General features: G+C 38.4%; 1 protein-coding gene across 2 annotated transcripts in view; it reads right to left on the bottom strand.

The window, feature by feature from the left end:
- The window catches only part of AOAH (acyloxyacyl hydrolase), a 320779-nt gene that overhangs the window by 223349 nt on the left and 70953 nt on the right, over positions 1–26477 (bottom strand). For both annotated transcript variants that reach the window (XM_053553720.1, XM_053553721.1), the window contains exons 3-4: positions 21856–21922; positions 3238–3337 (exon numbers count right to left, since the gene is read on the bottom strand). In XM_053553720.1, the coding sequence (XP_053409695.1) occupies positions 3238–3337; positions 21856–21922 (167 nt within the window). The remainder of the gene's footprint in view (positions 1–3237; positions 3338–21855; positions 21923–26477) is intronic.

The following is a 26477-nucleotide window of genomic DNA, read 5'->3' as shown; positions in this document are numbered from 1 at the left end:
GAGGAAGATTCACCCAGCAGGATAGAGGGAGAAACTGCTGATAGGCAAAGGGCTAAGATCTCTTCCCAATCCACTGGGAAGAGAGAAAGAGGTGAGGCTAGACCAGCCGGAAGCTACAACAGAGTTACATCAAAAGGTGGCTGAGTGAACACTGCCCGTGCTGACACCTTACACCCCAGACATGGATGGATCTCACAGAGAGAGGAGCCAGGCACAAAGGTGCACACACTGTGTGAGTCCATTTATGGGAAGTTCAAGGTAGAATTTTACATGAATGAACCAATCTGTGGGGATAGGTTTCAGAATAGTGGCTACTTTGGGGCTATGGGCCGAGAGGGACATGAGGAAGCCTTCTGGTGGGCTAAAAATCGTCTGCGTCTCCATCTGTGATTCACCTGCCTTTGGTAGGTAGGTCATTCTGGTTACTGATTCATACATGCTACGTGGGAGTGATTTGTATGCCCTGGAAATGAAAAAAAAAAGTTCTGCTGTCTATCATTTTAAAAAAATATATATGCTCAAACTGCAATGTTAAGGGGGGAAATAGGATATAAAATTGTGTATATACTATCTTGACTTTCAAAGGAATTATTAACACAATATTGATTTTAGAAATTCAGACAAAAACAAGCCACACTGTAACATCGGTTGTTTCTGAGGGTGGAATTTCAGCTGACTGTTGTGAAGACCACCCGAGAGGAGTTACAGAAACACTGATAACGATGGTTAAGAGACCAACCAAACTCCCTCAGAACAGAATAGGAGGTGAACCAGTTTCCTCCACTGTGAAAAGTGACGCCTACCTGCCGGGATTGTTTGGGGTCTAAGGGGTAGGAAGCACCAGGCTGTTCGCCCGGCGCCCCAGCACTGGCACAATGAGTGCTCAAAGGGAAAAAAAAATTCAGATGTTATTAAAAATTAAATTATATAAACTTACAATTAAGGAAGCATTAAAAATCAATAAAAAACAAACAAAAAAAAGAGTTACTACTACTGAAGGAAACCTCAGAGGCTGAGGCAAACGAAGCTGTCCACATGTACACTGGCTGTCCCTCTTTTCTGGTCATCTACAGAGATGAAGGCTAGCAGGGGGGATTTGAGCTGGAGGAAGAAGTTCAAGAAGGACCCCAGAGGAATGTGAAGGGGGACTCCTGGGGAGCAATCACAAGCCTTCACAAGCCTGAACGTTTCAGCATGAAGCTCTCCAATTCCTTCCCAAAGAGAGAAGATAGTTAAATATTGTGGAGTTGGAATGGAAAAGATGGTTGGGATGGGAAGACAAGGAAATGAAATTTCAGGAAACTGTGTGGAGTAGTTTAAAGTTGATCTTACTAAATCTTGAATCTGCAGATGATGGCATGGATTTGGAGAGAAGGGAACACTTGCACTGCTGGCAGGATTGCAAACTAATACAACTGCTATGGAAAGAAGTATGGAGAATTCTCAAATAAAAGCGGACCTTCCATTTGATCCTATAATCCCATTACTAGTTATCTACCCAGGAGGAAAAAAAAAAATCATTTCTCCACGAGGACTTTTGTACCAGAATATTTATTGCAGCTCAATTCACAATTGCCAAGATGTGGAAGAAAGCTAACCCATGAATGGATTAGCAAACTGTGATATATACCAGGGAGTACTCTATTCAACCATAAGAAAAGATGGAGACTTTACATGTTTTTTGTTCACCTGAAAGGAGTTGAAACACATTCTTCTTAGCAGAGTATCATAAGAATGGAAAAACAAGTATCCAATGTACTCAATATGAATATGAAATCAATATATAAATAACTACATGCCCACATGAAAAACACATGTGGTGGGGGGCGGAGGAAGAGGAAGGGTGATTGGCAGGATCTCACCCAATGTGTACAATGTGAGAGTGTTCAGCACGCCCCCTTGGGAAGGTCTCAACTACAACCTGAACTTTACCTTAGAAATGAAAATAATGTAGCCTAAACATTCATACCATTCTGTCAATCTGAAATAAAAAGAAATAAAAAATAAAATAAAAATGTAATGTATTAATAAAAAAGTTGATCTTATTTTGACTATGTATAGTGGTGGGTACAATGTAGAGGTGACATGATGTTATTTAAGGAAATCACAAAAACCCTCATCACTTGCCTTTCTATACAGAGACACGTTCTGTCCTTGCAACATCAGTGAATGTTATAATCAGTGAATGCACATGCTACTTGAACGCATGCAAAAAGTTTTTCTTAATTAAAATGAACTCTTCTAGAAACCAATGGAGCCTATAGCTCCTCAGGTGGAATTAGGGGAAATTTAATTGGTATTTACTCAGTGATCCAGGAAGCATGAAATACACACACACCCGCCCAAGCATGTGCATCTTCTCCTTCCTGCTCAAGGAGACAGGCTTATGATGTTTAATATTATCAGTCAGCAAAATCATGTTTATTGCTTAGGCCACAAAGAACTAAAATTGGCTTAATTTAAACATGAATAAAAAAGAAATCACAATTAAAGTAGAAACCTGGATGTCTTATATATAGAAAAACCACAATTCTGAGAAAGAAGGCATAGGGGTTATTTTTAATCGTAAGCTTCCAAAAATCAATATTGTGAAGCCTAACTGAATTTAATGTTATACTCTCCTTCAAAGTACGGGGAGGGAATTGTGTTAACATTTCCAGCCATGTCTCTGACTACTATCCAATTAAAAGTTGTCCAGAACAATATAGGGTATTCTGAAAAACAATCTCTAAATAAAAATAATATTAATAATAATTATATAAGCTATCTTTCTTCTTAACACTTTTTTACATAGCAGGTATGGTACTAAGCACTTTGTATGTATTGGCTCACAGTAAAGCAATAATTTTATTACCACCCGTTGTATAGGTAAGAATAACTTAGGTCAGAGCGGGTGGGGTGGACCAACTGCTCAGGTTTGCTCTTGCTTGATTTTTAGGTGGTAGAGAGGGATTTTAACCTCTGTGCTTCTTCGGCTGATCAGCTTTCCTACCTCCTGCCAGCTCAGCTCAAAATTACAGTCCACAAGAGATGAACAGAAAGACATTCTTTGGTGGCCTGGGGGAGAGATCTAGGCTACAACTCAGGATGTCATTTCATGTGCTGTAATTGGAAATGTCATCTTGCCTCTCCCTGTTCCCAAACCACTGAGCAAGTGAAGCTGAGTCACCTTCTCTAACCTTTCCAAAGGGCCTGCATGTCTCCAGAAACCGTAGTTCAGAGGGAAAGTCCACTCACCTTGGGAAGAGGGTAGAGATGACACAAAGGTTGGCCGCTGTCCCGTTTACAAAACTCCAGAGCGTGACACACCACATCAGCATTCATCTGCGCACTAAGCCTGGAGGGACATGGGACAAAACAAAGGCTATTCACATCTCTCAGCCATGAAGAAATAGAATCTTTATCAAACACAGGTAAAATCCTGAAACGAATTCTAATACCCTCCACTCCTCCTTACAGCCTGGCCTTTGAGCCCAGACCCATGTGGCTACTGGATCCTAACGATTTCCTGCCATGTTGCTTCTCCTACATTTAGAATACGGTCCCGGGGGCAGGCAGGGGCGGCACTGAGTAGCAAGGCAGACTCACATATGAGCACTGCGGTTCTTTTCAGAAGTCACATATAAAACTAGGAAAGGAAAAATGGACAGAGGTATAATTAGATGGGAGTAATGTATTTACTTATTTATTTCAGAGACAGGGTCTTGCTGTCTCTAAGGCTGGAGTAGCTATGGCATTATTATATAATGATATATGATAGCCTCAAACTCCTGTGCGCTAGTAATTCTCTTTCCTCAGACTCCCAAGTAGCTGGGGCTACAGGTGCATGCTACTATACGTGGCTAATTTTTTTTTGGTAGAGGTAGTGTTTGCTATATTGGCTGGTCTAAAATTGTCAGCCTCAAGTGCTTCTCCTGCCTCGGCCTCCCAAAGTCTTTATGAACCAACACACCAGGCTAAGAATAATATTTTGAAGTTTGCTGAGTCTTATAATGAAAAATCATTTAAGATATAGTCTTAAACATTTAAAATTATCTTCTTAGGCATAATCCAAATCATCTCTTCTTTAAAACAAACATATTTCTTATCCTTGCAGAAGAAAATACGATTGACTAAATTCTTTCCCTTGGGATGGTGTCAGGGTAGTGCTCGTCAAACATTTCAGTTCACATCTAGATTTGAAGGGACTAAAACAAACCTCCCATATCCATTTTATTTTTGCCATCCCCCCAAACTCTTCTTACCAATAAAAATGAGTTTAATGTGTTGGTTTGAATGCAGGAACAAGTAAAATATAAACTTCTAGTCCATTTTCCAGGCAAATTATTGAGTCAAACCAAAATTAAACCAAACCAACAAAAACAAAAACTCCAGCAACACCAGTTGGTAATACCCAGAGATTAATCTTTGAATTATGTGGAGGGACAGTGAAGGATTCTAGAAGATACTTTTGAGGGGATTTCTTCTCAGCTCACATAATCACTTGACTGTTCCCAGGGTGGAGGTACCCATAGTAACTGTGTTTGTACTCCCTAACTCCAGGACAGTGGTTAGACTGCATTACATCACCGTTGCAGGCAGGATCAATCAGATTCTCTCTTAAGAAATTTTGGAATTAGTGATATAAAATTGCCTTCAGTCTAGGCTACTCTCAGCATAGGGGAGCTATGGTAATCTGGGACATAGTCGTCATTCCCTGCCAAGTGGACTGAGTATAAAGCTAGCCTGCAGGTTGGGGTCCTGGAGGTAGAACCTAGAGGGTGTAACAAGGAAGCCCCTGGGTTCCTTTTCAGCCTCTTTCGGAGGTCTTGGAATTTTCCTGTCCTTTAGTTCCATGATATGTATTCTCCAGTTTCTGTATGACAAGTCCATTCCAACCTCTTACACATCCCATAATGATGGCTTTTGCAACTACTACAGTTATTACCACCTTTCTTCTTTCCCTGACCCTCCTCCTCTTCCTCGCCTTTTTCCTTTTGCATAAGCAAGGTAAAGTTGTGTCTTTTTTCTTGTGACTGAAGGCAGCCGCAGCTCACATGTGGGCCAACCCTGGAAAGCCAGTGGTCACCGTTGGAACATGTGGCCCCGTGAGCTTGAGCCTGAGTGTAAATCACTGGATCTACTCCCAGTTGCACTCCTGTTCCTGTTTTATTTCTCTGATACCCATTTCACAGACATAAGTAGGTTGTCCACCCCTCTAAAGGGATGATATACCTGGACATGCAGAGTAACAAATGAGATTTAGATGGTAAGACAAAAACAAAAGCAAACAAGACTCAACAAAACCACACTGGTTTTCACTTGGTGAGTAAGCAGCAGTTTCAATGGTTGCTGAACATCCAAATAGCTTTTAAAATATCTAAAAATATTATCTTTAGCCCCTCCAGATGCCAGGAGTGGCCTAAGTGTTTGTTTCTCTCGTTTCTATCACGCACCTTCAGGGAGGAAGAACCACGCTGTGTTAATGAAAATGTATTTTATCCAAGTCCATCAGGGAAGCAGGGTAGCCTAAGAAATCTCCAGATGTTTTGAAGGTCACCAGTATGTGAAAACATAAGCTGGGATCACGAGCTCCCAAATTTTATTGCAGCTGAATGAGACAGTGTGGCTGTCAAGATGGTCTACCACCTTTTTACTCACCTAAGAGGGAGGTGCAGAGTTCTTTAAGAGAAGGGCTGGCTTTCTTAGCTCCAGGGTTTCTTTACAGGAGGTTGGGGGTTGGGATGGGGTGGCTGGATGGGAATGTAACTGAAGGTGTAAAAAGAACCATCTCTTCTAAGCAAGCTGCTTGTTACAGATAAAGTCCATTACCAAACTAATGTCTACCAAGGGTCAGTAAATCAGGAGAGGGTGGCTGCTCCCACACATCTGTTCTCCACTTAATGGTTCATTTATTTAACTGCTGACTGCCATCTTTATGGGAGTCTGGTATTTAGTGGGCTCAGAAGAGTGATAAATAGGGCTCATCTTAATGTTTGTTTTTAACCTACGGCCAGTATCCCATCTGTGGCAATCCAGAACCACCAGAGCTGACTGGCGTAATATCCAAGACCTCTTCTCTTTTTCCCTTAAATAGAGCATGATTTCAAATATGTGAACTTTGAGCATGGGAGTGGAGATGTGAACCATTGAGTCAGGGTGAGGCTGGTTCTTTGAGCTGGGAATAAAAGAGGGGAACTGAGCATGTGGAGTCCCTCCAGGGTCCTCTAAGACAGAGATTCATCATCAAAAGACTTCAAAAGTGAGATGTACTTCTTTGGACAAAAAGAGAAAATGTTGGATCTTGTAAATCCACATTAAAGACCATCAGAATGTTCTAGATTCATAAGAAGTGGCAATGTGTGTGTACTCTTGACTAACCTTGGGACAGAAGGCCTGGAGTACGCATGATTTGTGAAAACTTCAGGGAATCTTCAAATCCAAAAGAACCGTTTCCATCTAACACTGTTTTCTTTTTCCAAGAGCAGCAGGTCAGGCCCAAATGGTCATATCTTTAAAAAGACTTTTGCTTCTGAGTAGTTTTAGGTTCCCAGCAAAATTGAAAGGACGCTACAGAGACGTCCCATGTAGCCCTGCACTGCACACACATAGGCTGTTATACCCACACCCATCACCAGTACACCCTTTAAAATTGGTAAACATACCTGACACTTCACTGTCACTCAACGTGCATAGTTTACATTAAGGTTCACCTGGGGTTGCACATTCTATGGGTTGCACAAAGGTATGATGACATGTATTCATCATTATAGTATCATACAGATTAGAAATCCTACTGCCTTAGAAATTCTCTGTGCTACACCTATTTATCTCTTCTCATCCCTAACCCCTGGCAGTCACTGTTGGTGTAATTTTACCTTTTCCAGCATGTCATATAGTTAAAATCATATAGTAGGTAGCCACACTTAGTAATATTCATTGCAGTTTACTCCATGTTCCTTTTGTGATTCAATAGTACACTTCCTTTTATAGTGAATGATATTTCATTGCATAGTTGTACCACAGATTGTTTATACTATTGGACATCATGGTTACTTACAGTCTCTGATAACTATGAATAATGCTACTATAAATATTCATGTGCAGGTTTTTGAGTAGACATAAGTTTTCAGCTCATTTGAGTAAATACCCAGAAGCATGATTGCTGACTTGTACAGAAAGACTATATTTTGTTTTGTAAAGCTATCAATTTTTTTAGGGTTTTGGATGTTCGCCTTTCTCCTTGCAGTTTTCATTTGTAATCGTCTAACAGCACATATTATTAAGCATCTTCTCGTAGCTTATTTTCCACTTGTGCATCTTCTTTGGTGATGTTTTTTAACTGGGTAATTTGTTATCTTATTGTTGAGTTTAAGAGGGTTTTTTTTCTTCTTGTTGTTATATTCTGGATAACAAATTTTTCTTTTTGGCTTATAAACATTGTAATTTTATTTTTCACAGTTTTTGAGGTAACTAACTCCAAGATAAAAACACTGGAAGATTTAGTACCTGGTGGGGACTTGTTTGAAAGGCACCTTCTAGTCCTATCTTCATATGGTAGAAAGAGCAAAATAGTTTCCTGGGTTCTACAATAAAAGGGACATTGATCTCATTCATGGGGGCTCCTTCTAATTACTTCCCCAAAGTCTCATCAACTAAGATAATCACATTAGTGATCAGGTTTTTTATTTTTTGTGCATTTATTTGTTTTGAATCAGAGGCTTGCTCTGTCCTCAAGACTGGAGTTCAGTGGCAGGATCACAGCTCACTACAATCTCCAACTCTCAGATTCAAATGACTCTCCTGACTCAGTCTCTGGAATAGGGGCACATACTACCATGATGGATAACAAACCTCTACAAGATATGTCTTTTGCAAATAGTTTCTCCAAGTCTATGCCATGTGTTTTCATTTTCTTGACAGTGTCCTTGCAGAAAAAAAAAATTCTAATTTTAATGATGTCTGCCCAGTTTTTTTTTTGGATCATACCTTTGTTATTCTATCTAAAAAGTCCTCACAAAACTCAAGTCAATCTACATTTAGGAATTTTATAGTTTTGCATTTTACATTTAGTTCAGTGATCCATTTTGAGTTCATTTTTTGAAGGGTGTAAGGTCTTTGTTTAGATTCACTTTTTGGCATGTGGAAGTCTACTTGTTCCAGCACCATCCTTTCTTCATCATATTGCCTTTGCTTCTTTTTAAAGATCGGTTGACTATATTTTTGTGGGTCTATTTTTGAAACTTCTATTTTGTTCCATTGATCTATTTGTCTCTTTTTCACCAATACCAACTGTCTTGATTACTGTAGCATTAACATGAATTTGAAGTTAGGTAGTGTCAATCTGACAACTTTGTTCTTCTCCAATTTGTTCGCCATTGTGGGTATTTTGCTGCTGCAGATACTTTGTTGATGCCTCTGAAATAATGTGCTGGGATTTTGGAATTTATAGATCAAGTTGGGAAGAACTGAGATCTTGATTCAATATTAAATCCATATAATCATAAATAAGGAATATCTCTTTGTTTATTTAGTTATTTCATTTCTATAGTCAAAGTGTTGTAGCTTTCCTCATATAGATCTTATATATTTTGTTAGAGATACAATCTCTAACAAATCGTACATCTATATATGTATTTATATATACAATCATACATCTATATATGTATTTTATTTATATCTCTAACAAAATACATATATATGTATTTCATATATATTACATATCTAACAAAATTCATATATATATATATTTCATTTCTGGAGGTGCTAATGTAAATGACATTGTGTTTTTAATTTCAAATTCCACTTGTTCGTTGATGGCAAACAGGAAAGTAATTCACTTTTCTATATTACCCTCGTATCCTGCAACCTTGCTATAATTGCTTACTCTAGAAATTTTTGTTGTTGTTGATTTTTTTAACTTTCCACATAGATAATCATGTCATATAAAAATAAAAGATGGTTTTATTTCTTCCTTTCCAATCAATACATATGCCTTTTCCTTTTCTTTTCTTATTACATTTGGTAGGACTTCTAGTACAGTATTGAAAAGAAGTGATAAAAGGGGAATCCTTGTCTTGTTCCTGAAAGTAATGGGAAAGCATCTAGTTTTTAGCATTAAGTATGATGTTACTTGTAGGTTTTTTTTATAGATATGCTTTGTCAAGTTGATAAAGTTCTCTATTTTTAGTTTGTTGAGAGTTTTTAAAAAAATCTTAATGGGTGTTTGATTTTATCAAATAATTTTTCTGCATCTATTATTATGTGTATGATCATGTGATTTTTCTTCTTGAGCCTGTTGATATGATGGATTACCTTAATTGATTTTTACTTTCTTTTTTTCTTTTTTAACGACAAGGTATCACTGTATCACCCACGCTGGTCTCAAATTCCAGGCATCAAGTGATCCTTTCACCTCAGACTCCCTAATAGCTGGGTCTGCAGGCACGATCCACCATACCTGGCTGATTCTTGAATGTTAAGCCAGCCTTGCATACCTGGGATAAGTCCCACTAGTTGTGGTGTATAATTATTTTTATACATTGTTAGATTTGATTTGCTAATATTTCAGTGAGGATTTTTGTGTCTATGTTCATGAGAAATATTGATCTGTAGTTTTCTTTTAATGTTTTTGTCTGGTTTTAGTATTAGAGAGGTGGTGGCCTCATAGAAATAGTTAGGAAGTAGTCTCTTAGATTCTACTTTATGAAAGAGATGATAGAGAATTGGTATAATTTCTTCCATGAATATGTTCTAGAATCTACTGGTGAATCCATCTCGGCCTGGTGTTTTCCATTTTAGAAGATTATTAAATAAAGATTCAATTTCTTTAATAGATAAAGGTATATTCAGATTGTCTACTACTTGTGTGATCTTTGGCAGTTTGTGTCTTCCAAGATACTGGCTCATTGCACCTAGGTTATCAAATTTATGGTCATAGAGTTATTCATTGTGTTTCTTGATTACCCTTTTAATGTTCATGGGATCAGTAGTGATGTCCTCGCTTTCATTTTTGACATCAGTCATTTGTGTTCTTTATTTCTTAGTCTGGTATAAGCTTATAATTTGATTATCTTTTCATAGAATTAGCTTCTGATTGCATTGATTTTCTTTATTAATTCTCTCCTTTTAATTTCATTATTATCTACTCTAATTTTTGTTATTTCTCTTCTCTGTTAGCTTTCAATTTACTTTGTTGTTTGGTTTCTAATTTCCTAAAATAGAAGATTAAGTGATTGAGTTTTAGATTCTTTTTTTATTATTATTTTTTTTTTATTAAATCATAGCTGCATACATTGATATGATCATGGGGTATCATACACTAGCTTCATAAACCGTGCCACACATTTTCATCACACTGGTTGACATAGCCTTCCTGGCATATTTTTAGTTATTGTGCTAAGACATTTACATTCTACATTTACTAAGTTTCGCATATATCCTTGTAAGATGCACCGCAGGTGTGATCCCGTCTGTCCCCCTCCCTTTACCCACCTCCCCCCACTCACCCCCTTTCCCCATTCCCCCTATTCTTAGGTTATTACTGCGTTACAGTTTTCATGTGAAAGCCCTAAATTAGTTTCATAGTAGGGGTGAGTACATTGGGTACTTTTTTTTCCATTCTTGAGATACTTTACTAAGAAGAATATTTTCCAGTTCCATCCATGTAAACATAAAAGAGGTAAAGTCTCCATCTTTCTTTAAGGCTGCATAATATTCCATGGTGTACATATACCACAATTTATTAATCCATTCGTGGATCGATGGGCACTTGGGCTTTTTCCATGACTTAACAATTATGAATAGGGCTGCAATAAACATTCTGGTGCAAATATCTTTGTTATGATGTGATTTTTGGTCTTCTGGGTATATGCCCAGTAGAGGAATTACAGGATTGAATGGCAGCTCTATTTTTAGATCTCTAAGTGTTCTCCATATATCTTTCCAAAATGAATGTAATAATTTGCATTCCCACCAGCAGTGCAAGGTGTTCCCTTTCTCTGCATCCACGCCAACATCTCTGGTCTTGGGATTTTGTGATATAGGATAGTCTCACTGGAGTTAGATGATATCTCAAAGTAGTTTTGATTTGCATTTCTCTGATGATTAAAGATGATGAGCATTTTTTCATATGTCTGAAGGCCGCGCACCTGTCTTCTTCAGAGAAGTTTCTCTTCAAATCCCTTGCCCAGCCTGCGATGGGATCCCTTGTTCTTTTCTTGCTAATGCGTTCGAGTTCTCTGTGGATTCTGGTTATTAAACCTTTGTCAGAGACATAACCTGCAAATATCTTCTCCCATTCTGAGGGCTGTCTGCTTGCTTTACTTACTGTGTTCTTGGCTGTGCAGAAGCTTTTTAGTTTGATCAAGTCCCAGTAGTGTATTTTTGAAGCTGCTTCAATTGCCCAGGGGTCCTCCTCATAAAATACTCGCCCAGACTGATTTCTTCAAGGATTTTCCCTGCACTCTCCTCTAGTATTTTTATAGTTTCGTGTCTTAGGTTTAAATCTTTAATCCAGTGAGAGTCTATCTTAGTTAATGATGAAAGGTGTGGGTCCAGTTTTAGTATTCTACAGGTTGCCAGCCAGTTCACCCAGCACCATTTGTTAAATAGGGAATCTTTTCCCCACTGAATGTTTTTAATTGGCTTGTCAAAGATTAAATAACGGTAAGTAGCTAGATTCATCTCTTGGTTCTCTATTCTGTTCCAGACATCTACTTCTCTGTTTTTGTGCCAATACCATGCTGTTTTGATCACTATTGATTTGTAGTATAGTCTGAGGTCTGATAGCATGATTCCTCCTGCTTTGTTTTTATTTCTGAGTAATGTCTTGGCTATATGAGGTTTTTTCTGATTCCATATAAAATGAAGTATTGTTTTCTCGAGATCATTAAAGTATGACAGTGGAGCTTTAATGGGGATTGCGTTGAAATTATATTTTGCTTTGGGTAGTATGGACATTTTAACAATGTTGATTCTTCCCAGCCCTGAGCATGGTATGTTTTTCCATTTGTCAACATGTTCAGCTATTTCTTTTCTTAGAGTTTCATAGTTCTCTTTACAGAGATCTTTCACGTCCTTTGTTAGATAAATTCCCAAATATTTCATCTTCTTTGGCACTACTGTGAATGGGATAGAGTCCTTAACTGTTTTTCCAACTTGATTATTGTTGGTATATATAAAGGCTACCGATTTATGAATGTTGATTTTGTAACCTGAGATGCTGCTGTATTCCTTGATCACTTCTAAGAGTTTTATAGTTGAGTCCCTAGTGTTTTCCAGATATACTATCATGTCATCAGTGAAGAGTGAAAGTTTGATCTCTTCTGACCCTATATGGATACCATTGATTGCCTTTTCTTCCCTAAATGTGGTGGCTAAAACTGCCATTATAATGTTAAAAAGCGATGGAGACAATGGGCAGCCTTGTCTGTTTCCTGATCTGAGTGGAAATGATTCCAATTTAACTCCATTCAATATGATGTGGGCTGTGGGTTTGCTGTAGATGGCATCTATCAGATTAAGAAATGTCCCTTCTATACCAATTTTCTTAAGTGTTCTGATCATGAAGGGATGCTGGATATTATCAAAGGCTTTTTGTGCATCGATTGAGAGAATCATATGGTCTTTGTTTTTTAAATTTGTTTATGTGCTGAATTACATTTATAGATTTATGTATATTGAACCAGCCTTGAGACCCTGGGATAAAACCGACTTGGTCATGATGTATAATTTGTTTGATGTGTTGCTGGATTCTGTTTGTTAGGGTCTCGTTGAATATTTTTGCATCTATATTCATTAGTGATATTGGTCTACAGTTTTCTTTTCTTGTTGGGTCTTTTCCTGGTTTGGGGATCAGGGTGATGTTTGCTTCATACAACGTGTTGGGTAGTCTTCCTTCTTTTTCTACCTTTTGGAACAGGTTGAGTAATATAGGTACTAACTCCTCTTTAAAGGTTTGGTAAAATTCTGATGTGAAACCATCTGGTCCCGGGCTTTTCTTTTTAGGGAGGTTTTGTATGGTTGATGCTATTTCTGAACTTGATATTGGCCTGTTCAACATTTCCACTTGATTCTGGCTAAGTCTTGGAAGGTGATGTGCTTCTAAGTATCAGTCAATTTCCTTCAGATTTTCATATTTCTGAGAATAAAGTTTCATCCCAACAAAACTGAATACACATTCTTCTCATCAGTCCACGGAACTTACTCCAAAATTGTGACATTTTACACAAATCTAACCTCAGTAAATTTAAAGGAATAGAAATTATTCCATGCATCTTCTCGGACCACCATGGAATAAAACTCGAGATGAGTAACAACAGGAATCTGCAAACTCATATAAAAACATGGAAGTTAAATAACCTTATGTTGAATGATAGCTGGGTCAGAGATGAGATTAGGAAAGAAATTGCCAATTTTTTGGAACAAAACAACAATGACGATACGAACTATCAGAACCTCTGGGATACCGCAAAGCCAGTTCTAAGAGGGAAATTTATAGCACTGCAAGCCTTCCTCAAGAGAACACAAAGAGAGGAAGTTAACAACTTAATGGGACATCTCAAGCAACTGGAAAAGGAAGAACATTCCAACCCCAAACCCAGTAGAAGAAAAGAAATAACCAAAATTAGAGCAGAATTAAATGAAATTGAAAACAAAAGAATAATACAACAGATCAATAAATCAAAAAGCTGTTTTTTTTGAAAAGGTCAATAAAATAGATAAACCTTTGGCCAACCTAATCAGGAAAAAAAGAGTAAAATCTCTAATCTCATCAATCAGAAACAACAAAGATGAAATAACAACAGACTCTTCAGGAATCCAAAAAATCCTTAATGAATATTACGAGTTTTAGATTCTTATCTAACATAATCATTCAATGCTATACATTTTCCTCTGAGGACTGCTTTCAGCTGATCCCACAAATTTTGATAACTTGTATTTTCAGTTTTATTTAGTTTAAAATACTTTAATTTGAGATTAAAGTATTTCTCTTATAATTTGTTTTTTGGCTGGTGTGTTATTTAGAAGTGTTATCTCCATGTGTTTTGGAATTTTCTGTTATCTTTATTTTATCAATATCTAGTTTTAATGCCATTGTGGTCTGAGACATTGTAGGATTTATATTCTTTTGAATTTGTTTGGGGTGCATTTTATGGCTCAGAATATAGTCTATCTTGGTGAATATTCTATGTGAGCTTGAAACAATTGTGTAGTTTGCTGTTTTCAAATGAAGTAGTGTTTAGATGTCAATTACATCCAGTTGATTGATGATACTGTTGAGTTTAATTTTAGTAGTCACGCTTATCTACAGTTTAGCTTTCTGTGGTTTCATTTACTGTGGTTAACCATGGTCGAAAATATCAAATGGGAAATTGCAGAAAGAAACAATTCATAGATTTTTAAATCGCCTGCTATTCTGAGCAGCACAGTGAAATCTTGCACTATTCCACTCTATACCCATCAGGGATATGAATCGTGCCTTATCCAGTGTATCCAGGTTGTGTAGGCTATCTGCCTGTTAGCCACTTAATAGCCATCCTGGTTCTCAGATCAATTGTGGAGGTATCACAGGGCTTATATTCAAGTAACCCTTATTTTACTTAATAATGATCCTGAAGCACAAGAGTACTATGTGTAAGTTATAAATTAAACTTTGTAAAAGAAAGTATTATACAATAATTACTTAAACTTTATCATAGTATGTATGTATTAAAACACACAGTATGTATAGAGTTTGGTACTATTCACTATTTCAGGCATCTACTGGAGGGTCTTGGAATATATCTCCCAAAGATAGGAGAGAACTATGGTATATCTTTCTGCCTGCTGGATCTGCCCAGTTCTGCTAGGAAGATTTTGAAGTCTCCAGCTACGATAGGGGATTCATCTATCCATCCTTGCAGTTCCATCATTTGTTGCCTCACATATTTTCTTGCTTTGTTTTAAGGTGCATACATGTTAAGGATTTTAGTTTTCTAGACAATTAACCCCCTTTTATTATTAACTAATGTCCCTCTTTATCCACGATAACTTTCCTTGCTTTGAAGTCTGTTCTGTCTGAAGTTGATATAGCTTGTCTTGCTGTCTTTTGATTAATGTTATCATGGTATATCTTTCTACAACTATTTACTTGTAATCTACATGTGACTTTATACATGTATTTGAAGCAGGTTCCTTGTTGACAACGTATAATTGAATCTTGTTTTTCAATCCACTCTGAGAATTCTCTTAATTCATGCATTTAAATCATTGACATTCAAAGTGATTGTTGACATAGTTGGAGTGATACCTATCATGTATGATACTGTCTTTTCTCTCTTTTTTTTTTTTTTAATTTTTTTTGTAGAGACAGAGTCTCACTTTATGGCCCTTGGTAGAGTGCCGTGGCGTCACACAGCTCACAGCAACCTCCAACTCCTGGGCTTAAGCGATTCTCCTGCCTTAGCCTCCTGAGTAGCTGGGACTACAGGTGCCCACCACAATGCCAGCTATTTTTTGGTTACAGTTCAGCTGGGGCCGGGTATGAACCCACCACCCTTGGTATATGGGGCCGGCGCCTTACCGACTGAGCCACAGGCACCGCCCTACCGCCCTTTTTCTCTTTTCTTTTGTTTTTATTTTTATCTTCTACTCTTTTTCTGCCTTTTGTATTTTGATTGAACATTTTATATAAATCTATTTTCTGTTATTTCTTAAGCATATCAGTTATACTTCTTTTTATTCCATTTCTTAGTGGTTGCCCTAGAGTTTGTAATAAACGTTCACAACTGACGTCATTTTTAAATGGCTCTATACCACTTCACATGTAAGTATACCAAATAATAATAAGAGAATTCTAATTCTTTCCTTCTTTCCCTTGTATTTTTGCTACTGTTCATTTTACTTACACATTAGCATATTACATATATATACACATACTTACATTACCAAATATAATGTTGCTATTATTGTTTTTAACAGATTGCTGTTAGGTAAATTAAGAGTAAGAATGATAAAAGTCTTCATTTTACCTTCAATGATCCCTTCTTTAATGTTCTTCCTTTTAAAATGTAAATCTAAGTTTCTTACTATATTATTTTTCTTCCCTACATAAAACCTCTTTGAACATTTCTTGAAAGGCAGGTCTATTAGCAGTAAGTTCTCTCAAATTTTGTTTTTTCTGATAAAGTCTTTCTTTTTCTTTCACTTTTGAAGGATTATTTTGTAGAGTACAGGATTCTAGGAAGGCGTTTTTTTCTCTCAACACTTTAAACATTTCACTCCACCCTTTTCTTGATGACAAGAAGGATAAATCAGATTTAATTCTTATCTTTGCTCCTTTATAGAGGTTTTTCCCTCTCTGGTGTTCTCTGAGCTTCCTGGACTTGAGTTTCAGGTCTGACATCAATTCAGGGGAAATGTTCAGTCACTGTTTCAGATATTTCTTATGTTCTTTTCTCCTTTTCTTCTCCTTATATTCCTACTATGTATAACTTAATTGCTTTCATAGTTACCTACAGTCCATAGATATTATGTTCTCTCTCTTTTGTTTTTTGTCAGTCTTTCTTCTCTTTGCTCTTCAATTATGGAGGTTTCTATTGATATATCCTTAAGCTCAGAAATTCTTTTTTTTTTTTTAGTTGTAAATCCCATCTCAGCTCTACCACCTTCTTTTTATTATTATTATTATTATGTGTGCCTCATTATTATTATTATTGTGTCAAAATGTCTATAAAACCAGTGTATGGTGCCCCATGATCACATTAATGTACACAGCTATGATTTAATAATAAGCTCAGAAATTCTTTTCTCAACACTTCCAGTCCACCAATAAGCTCATCAAAAACAGTCTCTTTTTCTGTTGCCATGTTTCTCTCTCTAGCATTTCCTTTTATTATTCTTTGTTAGGTCTCCCAGTTCCTTACATTGCCCACCTGTTATTGTATACTGTCTACTCCATCCCTCAGAGCTCTTGGCACGTTAGCCATAGTTGTTTTAAATTCCTTGTCTGATATTATAAAATCACCACCATGTCCAGTTAATTCTGGTGCTTGCTATTTCTTTTCAATTTTTTTTTCTTTCAGTGTGCCTCATAATTTTTTCTTAAAAGCTAGAAATGATGGCCTGGGTAGAAGGAACTTCTATACATAGAGGCTGACTGGAATGATGAGGTGTGTGGAGGGAGGAAACATTTTATAGTCCTATGATTAGATTTTGGTCTTTTAGTGAGCCTGTGCCTCTGGACTGTGAATTTCACAAGTGTATTTCAGTTTGCTTCTCTCCTCTTAGCTGGGACAGGATGGCTAGAAGGTGTTGTATTAGGAATTTTTCCTTCTCTTACATGGAAGGCCTGAGCTGGTTGGAGTTGGGTATTTCTCTTTCTTACTAGGCTCTGATAAGACCCAATACGTTATGGTCTGGTTACTAGTTTCCTCTAAGGGCCAACCTTGTTAAGAAGAGAATGCTCTGGTGTATTTCAAAATGGTTCTTTCACCCGTTTCTTCCCCATCCCATCCCCCACCCCTACCCCCAGAAACATGAAGAGTGTTTTTCTCCAATAATTTCTAGTCAAACTAGAAACTCACAAAAGTGTGTGCATGCACTCCTATGAATGGGTCCCTCTGGGGTTTTTGACTCTCAATTTGTCTGCATTTTGACTCTCAAATTGTCCAGCAATTTGTTGATACAATTTAGGTTTCTTCTCCCTGGCACTGGTTTCTGTGGCAATTTCTACCCTGGTAAGTTGTAATTCTGTCTCTACCTGTTTGTCCCCAGTTTTGGAGGAAGTAGTTCACCCAGTGATCTTACTTCTCTTAAGGGTCTAAGAAGTATTGTTGATTTTTCAGTTTGCTCAGCTTTTTGCTTGCTGTTAGGACACAGTGGTGCTTTTCAGTCTCCATAATGTTGAACCCATAACATTTAAAAATGACCCCATTTTACTACTGGTGCAGCACACAAATGTAAAGGAGTGAGGCATGCGGAGAGAGGAAAGCTTCAACACATTGGGCGATGCCAGCCAATTGACAGTCTGAATTAGGATCATGGGAGAATAAAGTGAATGATGTTGGTGATTCTTACCATCATAAATATAAAGAAGAGAGAAAGAACCCCAGATGGCAGGGATATGGGGGACAGGGACATTTTCACTCAAAAGTGATGAAATTTAGGCTTTTCACATTAGTTCCAAAAGAGGCTTTATATATTAATTATAATCACAGAGATCTACTAACATATAACTTCCTCATATAACTTAGTACTTTTATTCATTGCTGGACCGTATTCTTTAAAGTATATAGTGAATTTAATAATTTCTATAAATCTTGTAATTATCTTGTGAATAACACAATTACATTGCTCTGTGTTTTTTATGCTCCACCCCCAAAAGTCATTACTTCCATTTAAGGTGTACTATAATTGCTATCAGTTATATTTTGCATTTTCTTCTAAAAATGTTAGTAGTTTAGTCCTCTCCCAACCTCTGAGAACTCCTGAGTCTAATAGGACACAGGAATTTGTGATGTAGAGGGAAGCATAAATAGATGCCAGTAAGTAAGATGAGACAGAGACCAGGGTCAAGTTTGCTATGCCCGCACTGGAACAGTGGATGCTGGACCAGTGGGGATAGGGGTGGCCAATGCTGTGGTCACCAGCTAGGATTGGGCTGCTCCCCGAAGCAGCTCTTCCCTGCATGACTCAGGTTCTTAGAGGAGCTCCTGAGTTCCCAGGTGGTTTTACCTGTGGGTAGGAAATATAATCACTGCATAATTGGTCCATGAATTATTGAGAACTGATTGGTGAGAAATAATGATGATTGATGCCCTCTGGGTTAGGGAATACATTCAATATTAGAAGAGTGAAATTCAAGTAAAAGGAAATCACAAGGTTGTTATTGTCAAGGCCTACATCACCTAGAACTGTTATCTGATTGCTTAAAACAAGCTGAAAAGAAGAATACACCCCATGAGGAGAAATTTCTATCAGCTCACAACTAATATGGTCAGTGGGAAATTAAAAACAAACCAAATGGTAGACAGAATCATGAAGGGGGCATTATTTATAACATCTGTCTTTCTTCAAAATAGCCCATCTCATGCTAGTGAGAATTAGTCATCTTAGGAAGAAAAATACTACTTCCCCTGTCCTCACCATGCACTCAAGAGAGGATCAGTCTTTTGGTGACTTGCTGGGCCCATTCTTTCTTCACACACATGCTCACTTGTCCCTTGTGCAGTTCACATATTGTACAGTTTCATCTGCAATACTTGGTACTGTGTCTACCCTCTCTCTGATCCTTGTGTTTCACTGGCTCTCCCACTTACCATTCCATAGCCATCTACAGAAGGTCCACAGGCTTCCACATTAATGCAGCCCACGTCCCTTTTATACCCAATGCATTGAGCTTAGGAGTTGCTCTCTGGCACCCTATTGAGGACATCTGTGTGTGCTGTCCCTTTTTTGGCTTCTGTGACTGTAGCTTACCCATATGATTCCCTGATCTAGGCCCAGCAGGACTTCTCTAGCCAAGCTGATATCTCCCCCCAATAGCACCTAGATTCTATGAGGCATGTATATCAATGAATAGATTTATTGAATAGGCTGAGAGGGTTTTTTGTTTTATTTTTAATACATTGAAATAATTTTCTTCAGAACAGTCTATTCAGTTCCTCTGTAGTCGCCTTTTTCTTCCTTCAATGTTTTTTTAAGAATTGATTACTTCAACAAACATCTACTCATACTTTTTTTGTGTTCAAGTACTGCACCTCTCCTTCTCCCCCACTTTCCTCCAAATTTTTATAAACAGGTTGGTATTTTGCTGAATGCTTAGTGATACAAAGATGAATAAAATGTAGTCCTAGCCCTCAAAATGCTTTCTGTCTAGTAAAGAACAAAAAAGTAAATGCATAATTAAATTACAAACAGGTGTGGTAAGTGCCATGCCAGGATTTTGCATAGGGTAGGTAGAGAATGTGTGTGAACTTGTGTCTCTGTGTGTGCGTGTGCCTGTGTGCATGCGTATGACTGTGTGTCTGTGTCTGTATGGTTGTGTGTGTGTGTTTGTTCATGTGTGTGTGGTGGGGGTGGGGTGGTCTTAGCCTGGGAGGGTCAGAGGAAGTAACCCTAAAGTTGAGGTCCAAAAATGTAGGATTTGTCTGTAGATGGAGGTTTTGATGGGCCAGAGTGAACATCTCATGCTAAGGTCTTGAGGCAAAAACATCCTAGTGTATGGGGACAATTACAAGTGGTTTGGAGAATGTTGTGCTGTGGAGTAGCAAGGGATGAATTTGGAAATACCCTCAGGGACCAGCTCAGGAAGAGCCTTATGCCTGAATCCTGCAAAGGGGGTGAAGACATTGAAGAATTTTTTGTGAGGGAGTACCATAATTATGTTTGCAATACAAAGGTAATAGTCTAGCAATAATCTTTATTGCAGATTGTGTAATTGCAGGCAAGTCCCCAGGCTTGGAGTCTAGTCAGGACTCAGTGGAAATAATAGTGGTATTAGCCAAGAAGGCAGGGTCTTGGCCTCCAAACACTCATAATCCAGGCCTCACGATAAGTCACTTACCATGATAGAGTGAAGTCAATGTTAAGAGAAGCAGATGTACAGAACCACAGATCACTGATCTTTTTGGCCAATATGATTTTTAGTTCCTTCTGTCTTCAAAATTCTGCACCTCCAGGCTACCTTGCTGCGGATAGTGATAGTATTCTCTGAACACCTCTGTTCTACGGTTAATGGCACATTGAAGCGGAACCACGTAAGAATGTTCAGAGAAGCGTTCAAGAGGGGAAACCAGACATATATAATTTAAACGTAATAACATATGTATGACATAATGATTAATTATTTAAATATTTTATATTTAATAAAACCACAGAAACACTTCTGTACATTTTTTATAGAAAGCGAGAGAAGGATGAAGATGCAATTTAGGATAATGCCGACTTGGCAGGGGAAAGGGGTGAGAATGAAAGGAAGAACCACAGGGCTAGAGGAAGTTATTTATCATCAAGGTGCTAGAGTTAGTTTTGGGTAGTGGGTTTTGGAGCTTGTTACATTATTCAAAGTAGCTAAGTAAATAAATTATAAATAGAAGAAAGCATGGATCATTTATGAGAAGGTGCCATGAGCTGAGGAATGTGGTTTATCCAATCCAGTGCCCCAGGCTCCAAAAATGGAAAAGGTCAAAGCAAGCAGACAATGATAGTGACAAGGAGCTGGGGGAGAGAAAGGGAGACACCAGGAAATCTGCCAATGGGAGGGGGAGAGGGGAGAAGACTTTGGGCAACAGGGCACCAAACCCAGGGAGGGAGAGTAGGAGACCAGGCTTAGGAAGGTTCAATGTCCTGTGCTCAGCCAATAGAATAGGCTCATTGTGTTGTAGGAATTTTTTTTTTTTTTTGAGACAGAGTCTCACTTTGTCACCCTTAGTAGAGTGCCATGTCATCACAACCCATAGCAACCTCAAACTCTTGGGTTCAAGTGATTCTCTTGCCTTAGCCTCCTGAGTAGCTGGAACTACAGGAGCTTGCTACAATGCCTGGATATTTTTAGAGACAAGGTCTGGCTCTGGCTCAGGCTGGTCTTGAACTCCTGGGCTCAGGCAATCCACCCTCTTCAGCCTCCCAGACTGCTAGGATTATAGGCATGAGCCACCATCATAGGAACTGTTTGTGAAATTGAGCCACTGAAACTCAAGGGGAACCTCTGCCTAGAGTGACAAAGGATCTGAATTTGTTTCAATTTTCCATTATTAATAAAAACTGGCTCATGTAGCTCAAGCCCTTTTCCAGTAAGTACATGAAACTGAAAAACAAGCTCCTGCTTTCTAGTTATCTTGTTCCCTCAGTCTCCAGCAACCAGATCAGAGCTATATGCCACAGTATACTCACAGTTTTATGATGTCTGATCCAAACAGGTCAACCACTAAATAGCAGGTGGTTTTCAAAAACAGTTTTCCTAAGAAAAGTAAATATACAAAAAATGCATTTTTGTTATGACACATTTAACACTTGAGTTAATAATGATTATCTTTATTAGGAACTGAAGCTAAATGAGTAATTGTAATTAATTCAAGTATTTTATTTTAAGAATATGAAGGAAGTTTTACATTTAACGTATCCCTTAAAATATCATTTTCATTTCCGGTTTACGTGAATACCATTGGCTGTATATGCTAAAGAGAACTAGTTTGTTATAAAAACACAGTTATATTATTGGCTTTTATTTATTTATTTTTTTCTTGAGATAGTCTTTTGAGCTATTACTCTAGGTAGAGTGCCATGGCATCACAGCCCACAGCAACCTCAAACTCTTGGGCTCAAGTAATTCTCTTGCCTCAGCCTCCCAAGTAGGTGGGACTACAGATGCCTGCTTCTACCCCAGGCTATTTTTTTAGACATGGGGTCTTGCTCTGGCTCACACAGGTCTCGAACTCCTGAGCTCAAGCAATCCACCCATCTTGGCCTCCCAAAGTACTAGGATTACAGGTATGAACTATCACATCTGGCCTTTATTGTCTTTTTTTTAACAGCAGAGAATGTCAGCTAAAATCTCATTTGTTGAAGTTGAAACAAACAGGACTTTCATTAAAGGAAATAATCTGAAATGTAGCTCTGTTAGAAATATTTTTCTCTGGTGTTCAGCTGGAGAAAAGACTTCTCTTGGCCTACTTAGTTTTGTTACTTACTTATTTCTGTTGTTATGCCAGAGATAAAAGACAGGCTGTTACAGGTGCCCCTGCACTGTCATTTCCATCACAGAACACACAACACACACATACAGCCATGAGTAAAATAATCTTCCCTCACCCTTTATGAGAATATAAGAATGTTTTTCGTTAACAATGAAACCAGTTACCTCTCTGATCTTATTTCTCTAGTTTGTGAGTCTACTGTGGAAATCTGGTATTTCAACTTTGGATATCAGCATAGTGAGGGACAGATAAGCCCTGGAAAGATGGAAAACCTTGACTGTGAGGACTTTATTTTGTCATGATGCACTTTAAATGGGAGGGACTCAGGCATTGCTTGAAGGGTGGGGTAGTGAAACAACAGGGTAAACATGGGGAACTCTCCTTGGCTTTCAATAATGTTCAATAATGTTAGATATTATTTTTATATTAAAATATACATCTTCATATTGCTATTCTATAATAAAGCATGAGACTTCAAACACATTGTACTCTTGAAGTAGGCAATTAAAACTGTATTTCCACATTACTACTGATCTCACAGGAATAAAAAGAATCATAAAGAAATACTGTGAATAGCCACATAACAATAAATTAGATGATTAAATGGAAAAATTCCTAGAAAGACACAGAAAGCGAAAACTGACTCAAGAATGAATAGACAATTTTAATAGACATGTAATAAGTAAAGAAACTGAATTAGTAATCAAAAACTTCTCACAGAGAAAAGTTTAAGACTAGATAGCTTCACTGGCAAACTCCCTCAATAATGAAAACTACAGACCAAAATATCTTATCAGTAAAGCCACAACACCAGCAAAATACAAGCAAATATAATTCACCAATATAGAAAAGTTATGTGCTGTAATGAAACAAGATTTATCCCAGGAACTTAAGATTGGTTTAACATCTGAAAATCAATATAATACTATCTATCAGTAGAATAAGAAATAAATACTGTATGATCATCCAATACATACAGAAACAATCTGACAAAAATATAGCATTGTTTTACTATTAAAAAACCCCATAAAGCAAAAACAAAAAATAAGAATAAAAAGGAATTTCTTTGACCTAATAAATGCTATCAGTGAAACCCCACAACTAACATGATATTTAATGGTGAAAGATTAAACTCTTGCCTCCTAAGATCAAGAAAAGTCCAGAATGTCTACTCTTATTACTTCTATTTAGTGTTATGCTGGAAGTTCTAGCCAGGAGAAGAAGATAAGAATGAGAGTAAAAAGCATCCAGATTGGACAGAAAGAAGTAAGCTATTTTGCAAATGACATGATCTTGTATGTAGAAAACCCTAAAGAATCCATTAAAAAACCAACAAATGAGTTCATTAAGATTGCAGGATACATCTCAGGGCCCATAGCTCAGTGAGTAAGGTGCCAACTACATACAACAAAGCTCGTGGGTTTGAATCCAGCCCGCGCCAGCTAAACAACAATGACAACTGCAACCAAAAAATAGCCGGGCGTTGTGGCAAGTACCTGTAGTCCCAGCTACTTGGGAGGCTGAGGCAAGAGAATCACTTAAGCCCAAGAGTTTGAGGTTGCTGTGAGCTGTGATGCTACAGCACTCTACTGAAGGCAACATAGTGAGACTCTATCTCAAAAAAACCCAACAACAACAACAACAAAAAGATTGCAGAATACAAGATTAATATTCAAAACAATTCTATTTCTATAAAAAAGAAAGAAGAAATTAAAAAATAAAATGAAGAAAAATAGCTCTAGGGAGGGAGGGGTAAGATGGCTGACTAGAGACATTGGTTGCCAGATTGTCTCAGAAAGAAGAAAAAGGGGCGGAGACAAGATGGCTGACTGAAGCTAGCTATCCACAGAGGCTCCTGTCTAAAAAGAGAGTTAAAGGACAGAAATTTAGCAAGTAACCTGGTGGATTAGAGCTGCACCAAGAGAGAAGGTTGAAGAATGCATATCAACCCCACTGAGGTGAGCTGCAACCCCAAGGATACAAAAAAAGGTACAAAATCCATCACCAAGGGGACGGGAGTCCCCTCCCCCATGAGAACAGCTCAGAATGCCCCACAAACAAATGAGCAGAGTTCAAAGTTCCTCCCATTACACTCCCTGGGAGAGACCCTCTAAAAACTGGACCTACCTCCCCTACTAGGGTGCCACGGCATTCTCCTGCCAGGCATAAAACTGTATAAAACTGTATATATTCTCTACCTGCAATTCTGAGCTCTCAGCACTCCCATACACTCTCACTCTGAGGTCTGGAGGCCTGTCCCCTAGGAGTCCAGATTCTTGGGTGATTTCTTGAGGGTGTGGACAGGGCCTAGACTGCAGCTGGTCAGTGCTGATTCTGCGGCATGGGAGTAAGGAGAGGATGGTTGTCTGAGAGGGAACCACACCACAGTGGCGGTGCCCCAAGGTGCAGAGCAGCAGCCATTTTTGACAACAATAGGGCTCATTCCCAGATATTCCAAAGCCACACTCCCATCTCCCTGGGTAACAAGAGGAGGCCGGGCATCTTCGCAGGTGGCACAAAACGCAGAACAGATCTGGGAGTGAAACACAGGCCCTGTGAGTAAAGGGTTTGACCAAGGTGGTACCGGCCTGGGTGAAGTGCAGAGCTGGGAAATTCCCAGGGCGGGTCTGACCCAGAGGACTGCTTTACTGAGCATAAGATGCACCCAGCCTTCAGGTCATCATCAACCTATAGACAAAGGAAGTCAGGAGGCTAGAACTGACACCCAATGGAATACAAACCTGCAGGAGTAAAGACAGGGCCTGAGACACAGGCTCTGGGAACTCAAAATAGCTTCTCTTCTGTAGGGGAATTTAGCAGGGATAGAAACAAATTCCCACAACGTTGTTCTAATCTGTTCTGTCAGTAACATCAATCATGGGTGGGGTTGAAACAGAGTGAACACCCCCAGCCTCCATCAATCACCCGAGGTTGTCAGGACTCACCTCCCCCTGTTAGATAGATGCACAGTGCAGCAGCCTGGCTGAGCAGATATAGATTTCTTATCATTCAGGCAAGTGCAAAACCCTGGAGTATCTGTTCACTAGAGGCAACTGAGCCACAGCCCTGCGGGGCTATCGGTGACTGGGTGTGACAGAGGTACAAGGTGGGGAAGGAGGCATCAAACTTCCCAGACTAATGTATATGCTGGGTGGGTCCTCCTAACTTCACCAAGCACCGGAGCAAGTCATATCTGAGTTGTCACCAGACCCCTGCGATCCAGTTGCCAGACAACTTTTAAACTCTCCCACCTGAGACAGGTGCTGACAGAGACAATTGATTTGGACCTTTTAAAATGAGCCAATCACCTGAGTATTATTCAAGTGGTGCCCTGGGTGTGTGGTTGTAGGAAAGTATGATTTTCCTTTTCCAATTGTTGCATGGTGACTTAATTGCTGGTATTTCTCCACAGCTGAGACTCAACCCAGAGTAACTGTTTCACTAGGGTCAGACAGAGACGAACTGAAAACAAGACAAAATCACTTAGCAACACCACACCAAACAGGTCCCCAGTTTCTCAGGCCGTAGCACTGTATGGGTTCTCGACAAAGCTCCAGGGGAAAAATCAAATGGTGTAAAAAAATCATGGAATGGAAACAACAGAAAAACTATGGTAACATGAATAACCAGAATAGATCAACCCCCCCCGCCATGGAAAGATATGGCAGATGTAACTGAAGATCCCATTCATAAGCAGCTGGCTGAGGTGTCAGAAATTGAATTCAGAATTTGCATTGCAAATGAGTGGAGGAAAATTTGGAATTAGAAATTCCAGGAGAAATTCAAAAGTTGTCTCAAGAATTTAACGAATTTAAAGAC

Source organism: Nycticebus coucang, chromosome 11, assembly GCF_027406575.1.
Source record: "Nycticebus coucang isolate mNycCou1 chromosome 11, mNycCou1.pri, whole genome shotgun sequence".
Lineage (NCBI taxonomy): Eukaryota > Metazoa > Chordata > Mammalia > Primates > Lorisidae > Nycticebus > Nycticebus coucang.
This window is presented reverse-complemented; position numbering and strand designations above follow the sequence as displayed.